The 16,466-nt window shown below is 42.9% G+C and overlaps 1 protein-coding gene across 1 annotated transcript in view; it reads left to right on the forward strand.

Annotated features, from left to right (window-relative positions):
• NAPG (NSF attachment protein gamma) overlaps positions 1-14,997 on the forward strand; it is a 28,454-nt gene extending 13,457 nt beyond the window's left edge. Inside the window, exons 6-12 of the mRNA XM_030336224.1 lie at positions 2,562-2,671; positions 2,786-2,852; positions 3,137-3,207; positions 8,751-8,829; positions 10,907-10,986; positions 11,534-11,663; positions 12,708-14,997. Coding sequence (XP_030192084.1) covers positions 2,562-2,671; positions 2,786-2,852; positions 3,137-3,207; positions 8,751-8,829; positions 10,907-10,986; positions 11,534-11,663; positions 12,708-12,848 — 678 coding nt within the window. The 3' untranslated portion in view covers positions 12,849-14,997. The remainder of the gene's footprint in view (positions 1-2,561; positions 2,672-2,785; positions 2,853-3,136; positions 3,208-8,750; positions 8,830-10,906; positions 10,987-11,533; positions 11,664-12,707) is intronic.
• Positions 14,998-16,466: the final 1,469 nt, after the last annotated feature.

A 16,466-nucleotide genomic window follows, 5' to 3' on the forward strand; every position in this document is an offset into this window, starting at 1 on the left:
ATAAAAGCTGGCATTGAAAAGAACCTTAGACTTAAGCAATTGATATTTAATTCTGATTCTTGTTGAATGGAATAGTTGGCTAATGTGCTTGTGCTGCTTTTCATATTTCTGCCTCATAAAGCAGGTTGGGAAGTAATACACTGTTGTGGTGAGAAAAAACATGTTACTTTATGACACTTACAAAGCATGCCAAGTAGCAGTTGACATAGAACATTTCCTTTCCATTTTTATGTTTCCTAATACGGTAAAAGCTGTTTGAATTATTATGAAGCTTTAAGAACTCATGCTTTAGTAAAACTATTTTTTTTAATTTTAACGACTTTTATAATCTTACTGATTTTTTAAGGAATACATGCTCATTGTAGAACATTTAGAAACTGGAAGGACCAAAAAGCGTTAGTAATGAGTTTATTTTTTTCTTTTAGTCATTTTTCTATGTACATACGTATCTTACTATTTACATTTAACTTTTTCATGCAGATTTTCTTTTTCATGCCATTTAAAAAATTACTTTCAAAATATATATCACGGGCTTTAAGAATTTCCATATCCTTTGACCTAGGAATTCCAATTCTGTGACTCTGTTGTAAAGAGACAGATAGCAAAGATTTATGTGTAAAAATGTTTATTATATATTGCTTAAGAAAAATGGCAGTTATCTAAATTTTTAATAATAAGATATTTAAATAAATTATGGTGCTTCCTTGTGATAAACTGTTACGTTGCCATTGTAGTAAAGCTTTTCTGGATAAAACTTGCAACCAGATTTGGTGATGCAGGTCAGGTTATCAGCAGTTTCTTAGCAACTAGAATTTCTCTTGTAGCCGAAGGAGCTGGGTGTCTGCCCTGACCTTCTGCTGTCCCAGGTCCCCCTGAGAAATAGGAAGCTCCCAGGTGGCTCGTGTCATCTCATTTGTGGCTATTATTAGGATCCACTCTCTTAATACAGAAATGCTAGACCACTATAATTTATAATCCTCACAGCTTCAGTTTATATTCTAACAGCTGGGCTAAGACTTGAGTCTTCATAAAAATACATTATTTTGATATCATTTCCGTTGTGGTAGTATTGGTTTAATTTGAGGATTTGAAGGCACTGCTTTGAATGAAGGAAAAATAAACCTAGTAGGTAGGGGAAGAGACAAGAGAAAATGCTTTCTGCCATGCTCTTGTATTTAAATTAAATGCCTTTGGACAGTCCTTAGCAGCATTAGGGGTCCTGAGCTGCTTGGCTCAGTGTTAATTCCGTGGGTTGAAATTTCCATTCATACAGACCTTTGTAATCATCTGCCAGCAAGGCTTAGGAAGTGACAATATGTGGAAGGATGCCGAGTGGAAGACACCACTTACTGGAGTCGCCCCTGGTTCTGTCATTGTACGACTGTTAGATTTCATATCCTGGTTGTTCCACAGAAGCAGTAGGGTGACTCAGGCACAAAACCGCTGAAAATAAGCATGTTTTTATTTTCCTTTTGATTTTGCCATGCTACAAGAACATGGGGAAGAGTATAAAATAGTGTAACTTTTCAGATGGCAGCCTATCCTTGTTTATTCCTTAGCTAAAGAATGAAAAAGTTATATTTGGACATCAGTAAGAATGAGACCAACAGGTTTTGTATCCTAAAGAATTTGCCAACTTAGTGAGTGACTGAACAGGCAGATTTGAAAACAACCCATGAAACGTCTGCATGGAGCCTACTTTAAGATCTAAGGATGTCAACCCTAAGTAGGACAATGCCACATAAACCTTATATCTGGCTTGTAAATGATTATTGTTCTGTTTCTAAAAGAGTTTAGATTTGGAGATAATAGATGTAAGGACCACAGGATGCTGAGACCTATGATCTCCTAGTGAGGCATGGAGTTAACGTGTTGGTGGCACTCATTGTGGAAGAGGGCTGCAGACTCTGATGAGCCCAGGACAGTGGGGACTGAGGCAGGCCTGGGCGTATAGGACAGCAGGGAGTGTGGAGGGGAGTGCGGAGAGAGGAGGCCACTGCAGGAGACGCCACGCCTCCCAGGACATCCGCTCAGCCTCAACCCACTCCTGCCATGTGGGAATGAAAACCTGCTGACGCCAAAGCTTGTGATACTTTTTTAAAATAGGAAGCTGTAAAACAGAACCTTTGTGAAAGTTTCTGATTTAAAACTACTGAATGGTTCAAGCAAGATGCACTTGGAAATGAGGTGCAGCCCTTGAGCTGCTGGTTTGCAGCCTTTGGCATAGGCTTCGCAGCTGGTAGGGACTCAGTAAGTGTTCAGAGAATTATAAATCCTACAATACAGTCAAGAGCAAGGGTTTTGGTTTCTACCGTTGGTAGAGCTTTTCTGAAACTCTAAAGTGGTGATGAACTCTGTAGAACTCAACTGATAACGTTTTTAGTTTGGCAAAATGAACTTGATGGGGGAGAGTAACCACGTGAAGGCATTTCGTCTTTATCTGTTGTATAACGTATTCAGACGTTAAAATTAATAAATTCTACTTTCATGAATAAGGAATAAAATGAATTTCTGATTGTTAATTCTGTGCTTAAGCTGATGCATTTATCCTTTGCCTAAAGGAGATGCAGAAACTACCAGAGGCCGTTCAGCTGATTGAGAAAGCCAGCATGATGTATCTGGAAAACGGCACCCCTGACACGGCAGCCATGGCCTTGGAACGCGCTGGAAAGTGAGTGTGTGGAACACAAGTCTGCATAGGAGCCATTGGCTTTTTGTCTTAATAAAGTCCTTGGAAAAACAAGTTTTCTATCTCTCATAGGAGTCCAATTTTCTTGTCTCATAGGCTTATAGAAAATGTAGATCCAGAAAAGGCTGTACAGTTATATCAACAGACAGCAAATGTGTTCGAAGTAAGTCTGAATTTTACTTTTTTCCTTTAAGTATACTTAGAATGTTTAGGCTCATTTTCTGTAGGAAAATAGAGAAATGCAGTGACTGCTTTTAAAGTTTTCTGTGCTCACAGTTGAACTGTAGTTTTTTATTAGACAGTTAATAAAATGGATTAACAGCTTTGGCATTTTCCCCCTGCCCACTTTGATTGAGTGCTGTTACTTTTTTATCAAATAATTATTGGGAGGAAACGAAGATTCCTAGATTAAAGCAGCCAACTGTCTCTTTTCTCTGATTCCTTCAGAATGAGGAACGCTTACGACAGGCAGTTGAATTACTAGGAAAAGCCTCCAGACTGCTGGTCCGAGGACGCAGGTAAGATTTCCAAAACTGTGTTGCTGTGTGTCCATGTAAACCTTCAGTCCACATTTGGAACCGTTAAGTAATGTGGGGAATGGCTTGTTAATCTATTTGGTGTAAGCCACCGGCACACCAGGCCACCGAGTAGAAAGAGTAATGTCTACAAGATGGAACATGGAATTAAATATTAAAAGATCTGCTGTTTTTGTAAATCTGATGCCAAAATGTATCATGCATTGTGGTTTTATTGGTTAAAACCTGGCTCAGCAGTGTGGGAGAGCACTTGTCTTGATACGTTATTTGGTTGGGTTATAACATGTTTCTCTTGAGGAGAAATTGCTGTGCAGGCATAAATAACAAGATCCCCCAATGTTCACCCAGGGAAATTGACCAGTTCTTGACAGTCAAATATTGTGATTAAATAGGGTATTTGCTTTTTTATCCTTTAAACATATGACTTAATGCATAAATAGCTGGACCCCAGAAACCTAGAATGCTACTGGATTTTCCTTTATTTTTATTCATTTACCTTAATTTAAGCTTAGTAGGCACTCTCTGTCATTAATAAAATTGTTTGCCAAGACACTGTTTAGTACTATTTAAGATGAACACACTTAGAAAACTGTAAATCTGAAGGTAGATAACCTCATTAAAATTTGCCCCTACTTCCCTCGTGACAGAAAAGACCCAAGATCTATTCTGTGAAGGAATCAAAAAACAAATGACTAAAGAATCAGTTGACCTTTTTCTGAGACTGAATTAAATGTTTTCTTCATGAAGACAATAGATTGTAAAATATAATTCAAACAGGTTTAAAGTAGCATTGGAATAAATTAATATAGAATTAATAACTTTGGTGTGTTTTCATTTAGATATACTACTTTATAGGACCTTCTTTCATTGATTAGGATTTTTTTGTTGGGCCAAACGGCGTAGTATTTTTGTTGTGATTTTAAATTAAGAGTTTTGTATTAAACCGTGAGGCAAAACTTAACATATACATAAGCCTTGGGTCATTACATTTATTCATTTTACTTATCTAAGCTTCCTAGAGATCCAAACAACTGGAATGCTAACTCCAACGATTCCCAACTTATAAACGGTGATATAGTAAGTTGAGGTCAGTCCCTGAAGGGGTTTCTTATAGAAACAGAGCTGTCTGTGGTGATGGTCCCAGGTGGTGCAGCATAGCTGAAGTGTACCTGGATTCTGATTCTCTGAGCAGAGCCTCGCACTTGGAGAGACAGGCAACGGTGCCCTGGACTCTTCTCATCCCAGGGCAGACAGGCATGCCCTGGCATACTTTGTCCTCTTCTCATCCACTCCCTGACAGTCCTCCCCGCAGACCTCCAGAGGCTTCTTAAGGCCCGACCGAGGTCCCTTAACCACTGAAGGCATCCGAAGCGAAGTTGGAGCTAGGGACAGAAAGTCAGGCCTGCTCTGGGCACGAGTGCGCGCTGCTTCAGTCTCCCCAGGGTATTTCTGCTTTCATATCTGCTCACCTGTTGTCCAGACTGAGATTATCTAAAGCTGGTTTCTAGGGGGTGGAGCAAAGGGAAGGAGGGGGCCAGGAGGAGCTCCCCAGGAGGGCAGCTGAGCAGCCTTTTCTAGCTACATGTACATGGTCCCCGGCCGAGCAGTAGCCACCGCCATTCCCAGAAGTTACTAGTCAGCTGTAGCGTGTGTGATGAGAACCATTATTCTAGAACAAATACAGAGTTTTCTTCACAGTCCGAGAAAGTGGTATGGAGATGCTGGAAGGGGGACATTTATATGTCTAGGGCAGCCAGTATGTCTTTTATTGACTTCATGAATGTTTTATTGCTTTTTTTCTTCCTTTTTAGTAAAGGTGCATTGAAAAATAGTATTTTATGTAGTATCTTGAACAAAAATTTTATGGCAATACTTTCTTTAAGTTTTATAAGAACAGAAAGATTGACTTGAATTTATTCAGGAGTGGTAAGGAATTTGATGTTTTGAAAACTATCCCTGGGTATGGATAGTATGAAAGAGTTACAAGTCAGCTGTCACAGTACTGCCGTCAGAATTTCTGTAGTATGGGATGAGGAAAACCTGGAGGATATATGTTAAAAAAAGATAGCTGTGAGAATTTATGTGATATTTGAGTATTTTGAATATATACTTTGATTCTAATCTCAATTGGGGCTGTCAGTTGTCCAAAAGAACTAAAATAGCAATTTTATATAATGATGGAAAGAGCATCTAATAGAGTATAGCTTGCAATTTTAAATTTTATGTTTGTTACATTTAGAATAATATATTTTTACATTAATGTGATTCTGCAATATTTAGTCATAACTTAACAGTAGTTTCTAAGTACAGTGACATTAAATATCCTGTTTAATATATTGGTATTAGTCTCGTGCTCTTCCCACATTTCTGGAGAGCCATAATTCAGAAGTGAGTCAGAGTTCATTTAGGTTCCATCTGTGAGGCCTTAAATCCGTCCACACCAGTGCCCGTGTCCCCTCCCTGAACAGGCCCTTCCAGTTGGTTTGACTTAACAGACCATTCCTGTGCCTTCCAGAGAAGTTCTGAGGCAGCTGAGCTGGTTGGTAACACTGTGTGGTTGGTGTTCAGTAAACCAAGTCAGAGTGCTTTCCAGAGCTTTGTCATAATTCTCAGTGAGGAGGATAATCTGACTTCTGTATCACTTAACCACCCCCACCACTACCTGACTCCCCACTTCTAAGGCTCTCTCTCAGACTCTCCCCTGGTGGCTGAGACAGTCACGAGATTATAAACACAGGGAGAACTGGGTGTGTGTATGTGGGGTAGGTACTAGTTGAACATAACTAGTTTCCTGTCCTTGTCCTGTCCTGTCCGTTGTGATACCAAGGTTTATTAGGGTGATATTAAGCTTAGTTGGCAATGTGATGAATTGGCTGAAAGTTTTGTAGGTAGTTAAAAATACGTTCTGGATTTCAGGAGGCCGTGGAGGAGTTTTGAGTTATTGTGAGGGAGATGTCCATTGAAAACTGGGTTGAGTGAAGTCCTGTGACAATTTCCTGCCGTATGCACATAATTTTTGTGGGGCTTACATTTTATTTTATTTTTGAATTGTAGGAAGATCAAAAACAGTTTATTCTCTTTTCAGCAAAACCAGATGCATTTTATTTTGTTAGGAGTATTAAGAATTATCTCCATGTTCCATTATAATTTATGAATAATTTCCTGGATACATTTGAAAACAGTTGGCTTTATATGTCAGTTTCATGGACTTTTAGCCAAGTTGATCATTTTTTTAAATCACACATAAATAAACAGTATTTCTCTTAGATGGCTGTTTTGCTAACTAGCTGTTAGCACATGGAAATGCTGTTTTTATGCCAAGGAGATAAGTGAGTCACGTGTGAAGAATACAGCCTTTATCGTTAAATATATGAAAAACTTAAAATGTTAAGATTCCTACTAGAGTGGTGTAATCTGGTGTGATGTTCACCGAATGTCCTGATGTAATATGTTTTATAAAACAGGATCTGGGATAAGCTCATGTCGTAATTACAAATGATACAAACGTATGTTACCCAGCATATTAATTTCCTTTTCTATATGACAAGTAACCACAAACCCAGCAGCTTAAAACAACAGTCACTCATTCATTGTCTCACAGTTCTGCAGGTTAGAAGTCCAGCTCCAGTATAGCTGGGTCCTGTGCTCAGAGTCTCATTAGGCTGGAATGAGGTGTGCAGTATGGCTGTGAAGTCATTCTGGGCTCATTGGCTGTCGGCAGGATTCCTTTCCTTGTGGCTGTAGGACGCACACCCATATTTTCTTGTTAGTCGTTGGCCTGGGGGCAGTCCTCAGCTCTGAAGGTACCCATAGTTCCTTGGCATGTGCCCTCTGGACGGTTCACAAGATAGTAGTTCTGTGGCTTCTTCAAGGTTGGTGAGAGCATGTCTCTTGACTTCAGTCTCTGACCTTTTAAGAGCCCTTCTGATTAGGTCAGGCCCATCCAGACAATCTCTCTGCTTCCCTCAAAGTCAGTTGATTAGTCACTGAGTCACTCCTCATAGGAGTGAGTTCTATCATATTCAGAGGTCATGCCCACATTCAAGGGAAGACTACATAAGGGTATATATAAGGAGCAAGAATCTTGGGGAACAGTCTTAGAATTCTGCTACCATGTGCAATTTATAAACTGGCTTTGTTCCCCAGATTTATCAAGTTGGGCTTAAGAAATTCAGAATGTATTTGTCCAGTGAGCCTTATTTTTTTTAATTTATTTAATTTATTGTCAGATTGGCTAACATACAGTGTGTAAAGTGTGCTCTTGGTTTTTGGGGATAGATTCCTGTGGTTCATCGCTTACATACAACGCCCACTGCTCATCCCAACAGGTGCTCTTATTGTATGAGGTATTAAGTTGCCAGGGTAAGGCCCACAGAAATTCAATTTAATTTATAAGAATTAAACCAAGCCAATACTGTGTGTGTGTGGTGTGTGCACGCATATGCGACTCAACTATTCAGGCATAATTTTAAAATTATCTTTTTAAAAAGATAATTGTTAACATTTTTATACGTTAATTTGGGTTACGAAACAGCTCTTTGCCTCTGCATCCAAACAGTGCAGACTGCTTGCCCTTTTGGCTTTTGGGGTGAGGCCTGCACACTTTCTTGAGGCACGGGTTAGGTGCCAGGAAGGGAGTCCCAGGACGGGGCCATGGTATGCCTGTAGAAAGAGACGAGGAGCTGTGTACGGTGTGCTGGGATTGAGGCTGCGGAATGGGAAGGGCGAGGGCCTTGGAGGATTCGGGGGAACAGTGTTAGCAGTGCTTTTCCTCTTCATCCTGCCGTCTGAATGGGATGGAAGAAAAGGAAAACGGATGAGAGTTCATTGAAACCGGTGAATGGTGAGGACGAAAGGGACATTTTTCCTGGCTCACTGAGCAGCAGTGGAGCGTGTGGTGGTGAGGACAGAGTTGGGGAAACAACTCTCCAGCTGTGAGGCACTGCCCTTGGGGTGTCCGGATGGCCTTAGTGGAAGGAAAGAACTCTGGGGTGATTAAATCAGGGCTTGTCTAATGCTTTTCATGGAAATTCACAGAGCAGTTTGTTGAATTGGATAGATGGCTCATTAATGGGTGATCTTTACCAGACTTAAACTTCTCTGTTTGAAGTAACTTATCCTTACGTGCTGCTTTTTGTCTGTCTGCTTGATGCCTGAACGGGTGAGTGGAGTGTTTCAAAGATAAGCCATGGGGCGCCTGGGTGGCTCAGTCGGTTAGGCATCCGACTTCGGCTCAGGTCATGATCTCGCCGTTCATGAGTTCGAGCCCCGCATCGGGCTCTATGCTGACAGCTCAGAGCTTGGAGCCTGCTTGTGCTCTGTCTCTGTCTCAAAAATAAATAAACATTAAAAACCAAACAAAAACATAAGCCAGATGTGCAGAGCTCATGGAAACTGGGTTACTGAGCTAAAAGTGCTTTATGTGTTATTTTCGCTAAAGTCTGTGCTATCAAATACAAAGGCGATCTTCCCTTTAGGTCATTTAGAGCTGTGCCTTGTTTGACATTTCTTTGTTTTGTCTTTAGGTTTGATGAGGCAGCACTTTCTATTCAGAAAGAAAAAAATATTTATAAGGAGATTGAGAATTATCCAACTTGTTATAAGGTATGCTTTGAAAGTGCTTATTTTGGCTTTATATTTGTTAATTTTTCATATTGGTGTAACTGTGTACCTAGGACTGGATTCCATGGATATTTTTAAAAATAATTTTGGGCAAGATGGAGTAAGCCCCCTATAGTCTGTCTCTCCTGCTGATTACAGCTAAAACTTCTGGACAAAATATAAAAATTCCTGGACTCTGAAAAATAAAAGCAGGGGGTGAGTAAGCACTTGGACAGGCAGCCAGTACAGGAGATGGTTTCCAGAGTTTTCCCTATTTTTCTTGTGGCATTGCTTGAGAGAGGCCCCCAGTCCTGGAGCTCGGCAGCAGAGGCTCCAGCAGCTAAAACCCATCAACCCCATGTTTCTAACTGGAGGGACCCATCTATCCCGTGTTTCTCCCATGGCTTTGTTCTGAGGGTGAGTTCATCGGCTGTGACGATGGTGCAGGCAGATGAAACACCGCGAGAGGCTTATCAGTCTCTTTGGCCAGAGGAGCTGGGACGATGAGCTAAGAGCAAGGTAGAACGCCCAGGAAGGAGAAGGGAATCCCGAGTGTGGGTGTGAGCAGGCGCCCACACAAGTCCTGGGTTTACTCTCCAGCTCCGCGTGTGCCGGACAGACCAGAGCAGCAGGGCATAGGCTTTGGGAGCTGAAGTAAGATTTGACCGCTGTCCAGGGCCCACAGCACCCTGGCAGGACTCTTGCTTGGGGCCGAGCCGCAGCGGCAGGGCAGAGGCGCTGAAGACGAGAGCCACTGCCCGCCAGCCGCAGACGGAACCTGCAGTCTGAGCCTGCCTGCGGTATTGCCTGCTGAAAGCATCCATGCTCCCCTGAGAACTCTAGGAGAGTCTATGCAGCATAACATCCACAGTGTCCAGGATACAGCCCCAAAGCACTCCACACAGAAGGAGCCAGGAAGTCGGCCAGTTTTCAAGAGAAGACAGTGGACGCCCACCCAGAGGTGCCCCAGATGTAGGAATTACCAGGTCACAACTTCCCAACTTTTTTTTTTTTTTTTTTTAATGTTTTATTTATTTTTGAGAGAGGGAGACACAGTATCTGAGGACAGGCTCCAGCCTCTGAGCTGTCAGCACAGAGCCCGACGCAGGGCTCGAACTCACAAACCATGAGGCCATGACCTGAGCCGAAGTCAGACGCCCAACTGACTGAGCCACCCAGGCGCCCCACAACTTCACAACTTTGAAGCAGCTGTTGCAACTGGCCCATGAGGTGGAAAGGCAAACAGATGAATAGACAAAAGGACTGTTGTTTCCTCTTCTCTTTCTTTTCTTTTCTTTTCTTTTCTTTTCTTTTCTTTTCTTTTCTTTCTTTTCTTTCTTTCTTTCTTTCTTTCTTTCTTTCTTTCTTTCAATAAAAACTAAAGATGAGCTAAATGAGAATTTTGGAACTGAAAAGGCAGTGTCTGCAGTAAATATTGGATGAACTTAATCTGATAATGGAGATGATAAAAGATACAGTGAACTTAAAGATGGATCAGTAAAAGTTGTCTGAAGAACGGAAGAAGATTGAAAAACCCGTTTTGAAGAGCCGTTCTGCCGATAAGATCTTATCAGTCATATCTTTGGTCTTCGTGATGCTTTTGTGGGCTTATAGATAGTATTGTTCCTATTACCTAAAGTTTTTATTCATTCATTTGTCTTTTTCCTACTGTCTAAGAATTCCAGAGTATTATTGTGGCGTCACAGGTCTCCCCTCTTTTTCATTCCTTTTTTCAAGATTGAGCCTATGTAGATACCTAAGAGACGTTTTCTTACAGCGTGTGGTAGTTGTGTTCTAAGTTGTGTTATTCAGTGTGGTCCTCAGACTGGCAGTGTTGGGACACCTGGGAGCAAGCGGGATTGCAGGCTTGCCTCGGACCCCCTAAATCAGCCTTCATTTAGCAAGACCCTGCGTGGCTCGTGGGCACAGTACAGTTTGACCTGTGCCATTGTGTGTTTTCCTTCACGCGTCCTGTGGAAGCTACTAAGAATTTATAAGTCTCCGTATGACTCCAGATGTCAGGGGATTGACTTTGCTAAACAGATGTAAATTTGGGCCGTAATCACCTCTTCTGTTTTAGAAGACAATCGCTCAAGTCTTAGTTCACCTGCACAGGAGTGACTACGTGGCCGCGGAGAGGTGCGTCAGAGAGAGCTACAGGTAAGACGGAGGCAGCGCTGCCCGGATGTGCGGTGTTAACGTCTGTAGTTCTCAGTGTCAGACCACTGCTTAGACAGCTGCTATTGGTCCTGAAGCCATTTTTGGTTTTTAATACATTTCATAGTGGTGGTGGGACTTCCCTAACCACTTCAGCAGGATTTTGACAAGTTCGGATCTTCCCTGTGTTTTTCTCCTGGGGATTTCGTGGGAGTGAATGACTTCAATGATTTTGTTCTGTTTGCCTTCTAAGAAAAAAAGAACAACAAAAAAAGGAGTAAAGAAATGTTCTCAGATTATATGTTACAGGAGGATCATGTCTTACTGAAGGTAGTTCAAATGAGTGGTCTCAGCCTGGGCACTGCTGACATTTTGGGGCGCATACATAATTCCTTGCTGTCTGGCCTGTCCTGTACCTTGTGGGGCGTCTGGGGCATCCCGGGCCGCCACCCACTTGTTAACAAAAATGTCTCCAGATATTGCCAAACATTTGCTGGGGGGCAGGATGGCCGGGGGGCAGGTGGAGACGTGTGACTCGTGCTTGCCGCAGCATTCCAGGGTTCAGCGGGAGCGAGGACTGCGCCGCCCTGGAGCAGCTCCTTGAAGGCTATGACCAGCAAGACCAAGACCAAGTGTCGGAGGTCTGCAACTCGCCCCTTTTCAAGTACATGGACAATGATGTAAGTGGCCTCTTTTCTTTCCCCTTCAAAGGTGGAGGCTTCTAGTGAGATCATTTTTCTCCTGTGGGCGTGTGAGATGTTCCCCCTCTATTTTTCACCTCCGGCTACTGCCCGACAAGGAATGCGGCAGTTGCCCTGAATTTCACCATAGTCTTAGACTGTTGAGATGTCAGCCATGTGGGTTCACAGCCATTTATCTAGCCTTCTAACTGTTGACCATATCTGTAGTTTTTAATTCGGTTCCAGTTCTCAGCTTTGCCTTCCTCCCGTAGACCTCTGCAGGTCGCTTAGTTTGAGTTTCTTTTAGGCTTCACCGAAAGAAGCTCCTCAGGTAGTGGCCTTTGTAATTCAGGGGCCTTGTCGGAGGCCCACTTCCGTGACAGCTGGTTGTGTGACACGGGGTATTACTGAACTCCTGAACTCTGGAAGCCTCACTTAACTCATCTGTAAGAATGGAGCAGCAGGTCCCTGTCTTGCCCACCTGTCTCGAAGAATAGATATGCATGTGGGAAACAGCCTCGCACAGGGCCGTATACAGAGCGCGAGCCGTGTCTGTGGGTCTCCCTTGTGTGCTTCCCTTTTCAGTAGATTGATGAGCCCCTGTTTATTTGATTTGATGTTAGAGCAGCTTAAGACCTTCGGTTTTTTGGAATGATGTATATAGGTTTTTTTCTTGATAAATTCTTCTGTAGGTTTTTGTAAGTTTGATGATTTTTGAAGAATTTGTCTCTAGCTTAACTTCTCATTTACTGCACAGATCTTTATTTTGTAGGTACCTGCCAGTATTACTTAGCGGGTCCCAATGATCTCAGATTCCTAGGTGTGGCAGAGAACTGATGTTTTTACTGGTTGCATACCTGTCACGTCACGGTCATGAGCCATCCGCTGGCAGAGCAGTGTGGGTTGTGCTGTGGGTGTTCGTCCATCTAAATGGTAGTATTGGTAGAGAACTAAGATCTGTCTCGTATAGATAACTACTGTTGACACGTGGCACACTGAGATTCTGGTCATCCAGCTCCTGAGAACATGTTTTGTCGTTGACAGTATGCTAAGCTGGGCCTGAGTTTGGTGGTTCCAGGAGGGGGAATCAAGAAGAAATCTGCAGCACCACAGGCTAAGTCTGAAGGCGCCACTGCCCCTGCCACCGAGGAAGACGAGGACGAGTACGCCGGAGGCCTGTGCTAGGGTCTTGGCTCCGCGGAAAGGAAGAGGAAATTTCTGACGTGCCGTTCATGGACTTGGACCTTGTCTAAGGGGATCCAGACTTCACTGCAGTCATGGTTTTGAAAATGCTAATAAAGACTCATCTTTAGTCATCATTTTGCGAAGTCACCCATTGTACCCACTACCTGAGAACATTTTTTTTTTTTCTGTCCGTAAGAGCCTTTCTGAGACACCCAGCAAGAATGAACAGGTAAATGTATTGTCACATTTTAATACAGTTGATTTTGAAATTTGCAGGCCACAAATGATGTTCTAAACAAAAGGGACAGTAGACATAGAAATTCTTTTCTCTTGGGCTTTTTTAATTTATTGTTAGAGAATTTTCTTTGCATTTTATTTAATCATTGCTGCTAAAAGTAAAGTTTACTGGTTAAACAAAGTAGTATTTTAAACTTTTGTTTTGAAAAGGAGATTTATCCCCAGTGATATCAGATACATTTAAATTATTAAATCTAAGTCTTTTCCAAGGCAAGACTGGGACAGGATGCTATTTTGAGCCTTACAATATTGTTTAGCCCAATGACAGTTACATTTAAAGTCTTACACGTAAATTGAATCCTTTGAAGACATATTTAGCTCCTCTTTGAAATGCATTTTTTCCACCTAAAAAAACACAGCGGCTCTCCCCAAATCCACTTGGTTTTGACTAAATGGGAATTAATGAGGACTGTTTTTATGCATTCTAATTCCCAGCAGTCTAGAACATTTCTTCCCTCCAAAATAATTTTCGATTCACTTAGAGCTGTAACCGGACGGTAACTAGACGTGGGAATGCCATATACCATAGACATTTAGCTGAGAGGGAAGAATGGTTTCTGAAGTACTTCTGTTTAAAGGACTGACTGCCAGCATTTTAGTCCTGGTGGGTATTCCTAAGAGATTATTTTTGAAGCATTCCTTTTTCACCTCTGTCTCCTAGTCTGCTAAGCGGAAAGAGGCACCGGTCAGCAGCAGGGTGCCTTCTGCGGGCAGGGTGGTTTCCTGTCCGCGTGTCCTGTCTTCACAGAGCCCGGCCTTATGCGAGTGCAGTGTGTGTCTGTTCGCTGCTCCCTGAAGACCCCAGGGCCGATCCATCACGATGTGTGGTGTTTAGCCATGGTTTTAGCCGAGGGAGAGGAGGGCTTAGCCAGGACGTTACCTTCATGTGGCAGGTGCTCTTGGGTGGGGGTGGGTGGGAGGGGAGACAGATTTATTGAAGACCCTATTTAAAATACTAACAAATACAATGTTTGGATTCCCCAAGTTGCTCTCCTAGTTCTGGTAGCAGCCCATTTTCACTGACTGTATGGAGATTAACTTTGAACAATCTCAGTAAAGCTGCACTTAGACATTTGTACTGAAGGACATACTAGAATGCTGCCAAGATCCCGCCATTGCTGCTGTGCCCTTTAGATCTAGTTGGAAACTTCGGGAGCCTCATATTAACGCTCCTGTGAGCTCAGTCACCATCTGTCTAAACAGATTTGGCAGCACTTAAAAGATACTTTAGACTATTTGTTTAAAGACCATATTACCCATCGCAGCCTTGGAAAAATCGGTAACTTTTACATTCTAAAAACGAGGAGTGATTCAGTGCATTCTGCATCCGCAGGGCAGCTGACCCTTAGCAATGTAAAAGGCTCTGTTTCTTCCAAGTGCAGCCTCCTTCCCCCTCCCTGCCCATGCTCAGGGACTGACGTGCAGGACGCACGCTGTGGTGTCCAGGAAAGAGCCCTTGTTCCATCCTCATGCAGTTTAGTGTTCCACGCACGGAAGTCTGTATCCTGAGTGTGGTCCGAAGTGGGAAACGTGTGTTTACAACAACAGGAAAACCTTTTGCAGAGCTCGCGCCATCACTTTTACCAAAGTGGAAGTCTGCATGAGTATGCTCAGAATTGAATACTTGGTGTTCTGTTATATTGTAAGTGAAGTCGATCTACAAATCTATTTAATATATTGAATTTGTTTGTACATAGAGTATGTATGGTATTTGTGTATGGAATCTGTGCTTCCTTCCTATTTTTTCCAGTTCTTTGATGAGAAAACATTAAATGTGTTGTTACAGAAATGTAGATTATTGCTTCAGTGGGAAGATATTATGAAAATAAAATCTGTAACTATGATATATATATATATGATATGAAAGTATGATTATTACTGTTACTCATTTCGCTTTACTTATTTCCTTTCTTCCAAGAACATAGTCTCATTTATGTGATTTCCAGCCATACATATACAAGAACAATATTTTGTTAGGTCTTGTATTCTGCTCTTTGGGAGTCAGTTAAGTACCTTTAGGAGTTAAACTATTTGAGTTTTTAAGATACTGATCCTCCAGTTAGTATAATACTGTACTATCTGCTGCTTGTTGAGGTGGAAGACTTTAATACCTCTTCCAAGAGAGTAATTCTTTCACGAAGGGAGGCGGTGGAAGTCAAGTGCATCATTTCCAGGCCAGACCACTTACTGCTGGGGGGACACTCACGAGTTCCCTTTCCCCTGCCACTCAGATCCGGAATGCTCCCACGTCCCGCCCTGAGAGCGGAAGCCGTAAGCAGAGCCCTCAGCTGACCTGTGATGCACACAAAGCAGGAATGAACTTGGTTTCCAGTGCATCTTTGTACGTAAAGACTGTCCCAGGATTTGTGCAGAAGTTGACTAATTATTCAAGAAATTTTTCTTGAAAAATGTTACTACTTCTGTAAGAATATAAGCCTGGAGTAAGGCACGTTTTGTTGTAAAGTGTTTTAGTTGGTCTTCGAAAAGCGTGTATGACTTTACTGTTAAGAGTTGACGGAAGCTATATTGTGTTTTTTGTGCGGCGCTGGTGAGCCAGGCTCCTGGACAAGCCGGCCCGCGGTGCTCCCAGCTGACTTGCTGTGGATCTTGGGCAAGCTGGCTTCCTCACTTAACCACAGGAGCCTCATGGCGTCTACTTAAAGGGGCTTGGGGGATAAAGTGAGTTCTCAAACGCAAAGCACCTCACGGAGTAATTGACAAATAGCGGGTGCTCAGGGATGAATGAGATCATGAACTCTGGGAGAGAAAAGGTCAGTTAGTCGTTCCAATTTTGACAGCCAAACTTCCTTGCGAACTTCTGCATTTCAGACTCCGGTGTAAGTCATTTGATCTAAGACTTCATTTTATTCTCATTGTGGCCAGATGACAACTGAGGCCAAATCTCTGCTAGAGACTTGTGTCTCTGTGCCTGTTGGCACCTCCCTGTTAGACTGACTGATGGGCCGCAGCCCTCGGGCTTTGCGTACCCAGGATGCTGCCTGCCGGCCTCTCCCACAGTTCCGTTTGCGTCCTCTACTGCCCCGTGATCTCTTGGAGGCTGACCTCTGCCTGCCTTCAGACCAGGACCAGTGGCTCTGAACTTGGGGGCGGAGTGGGGGGACAGCCCAACATCTCCCTCCTCCCTCTGCAGGCTGTGTGGTGGGCCCTCAGCAGTCAGGTTCAGACACTGTCCCCACCCTCCTGGCCACAGTGGTTTGGTCCCAGACTTGGCTTCTGACTCCAGCTGAGCAAATTAGCGTTCGTTCCCTCCCAGAGAATGTGGGATTTGTTCTCACTCTCCAGATTGCCCTTTCTTCATCC

This window comes from Lynx canadensis, chromosome D3 (assembly GCF_007474595.2).
Source record: "Lynx canadensis isolate LIC74 chromosome D3, mLynCan4.pri.v2, whole genome shotgun sequence".
Taxonomy (NCBI): Eukaryota; Metazoa; Chordata; class Mammalia; order Carnivora; family Felidae; genus Lynx; species Lynx canadensis.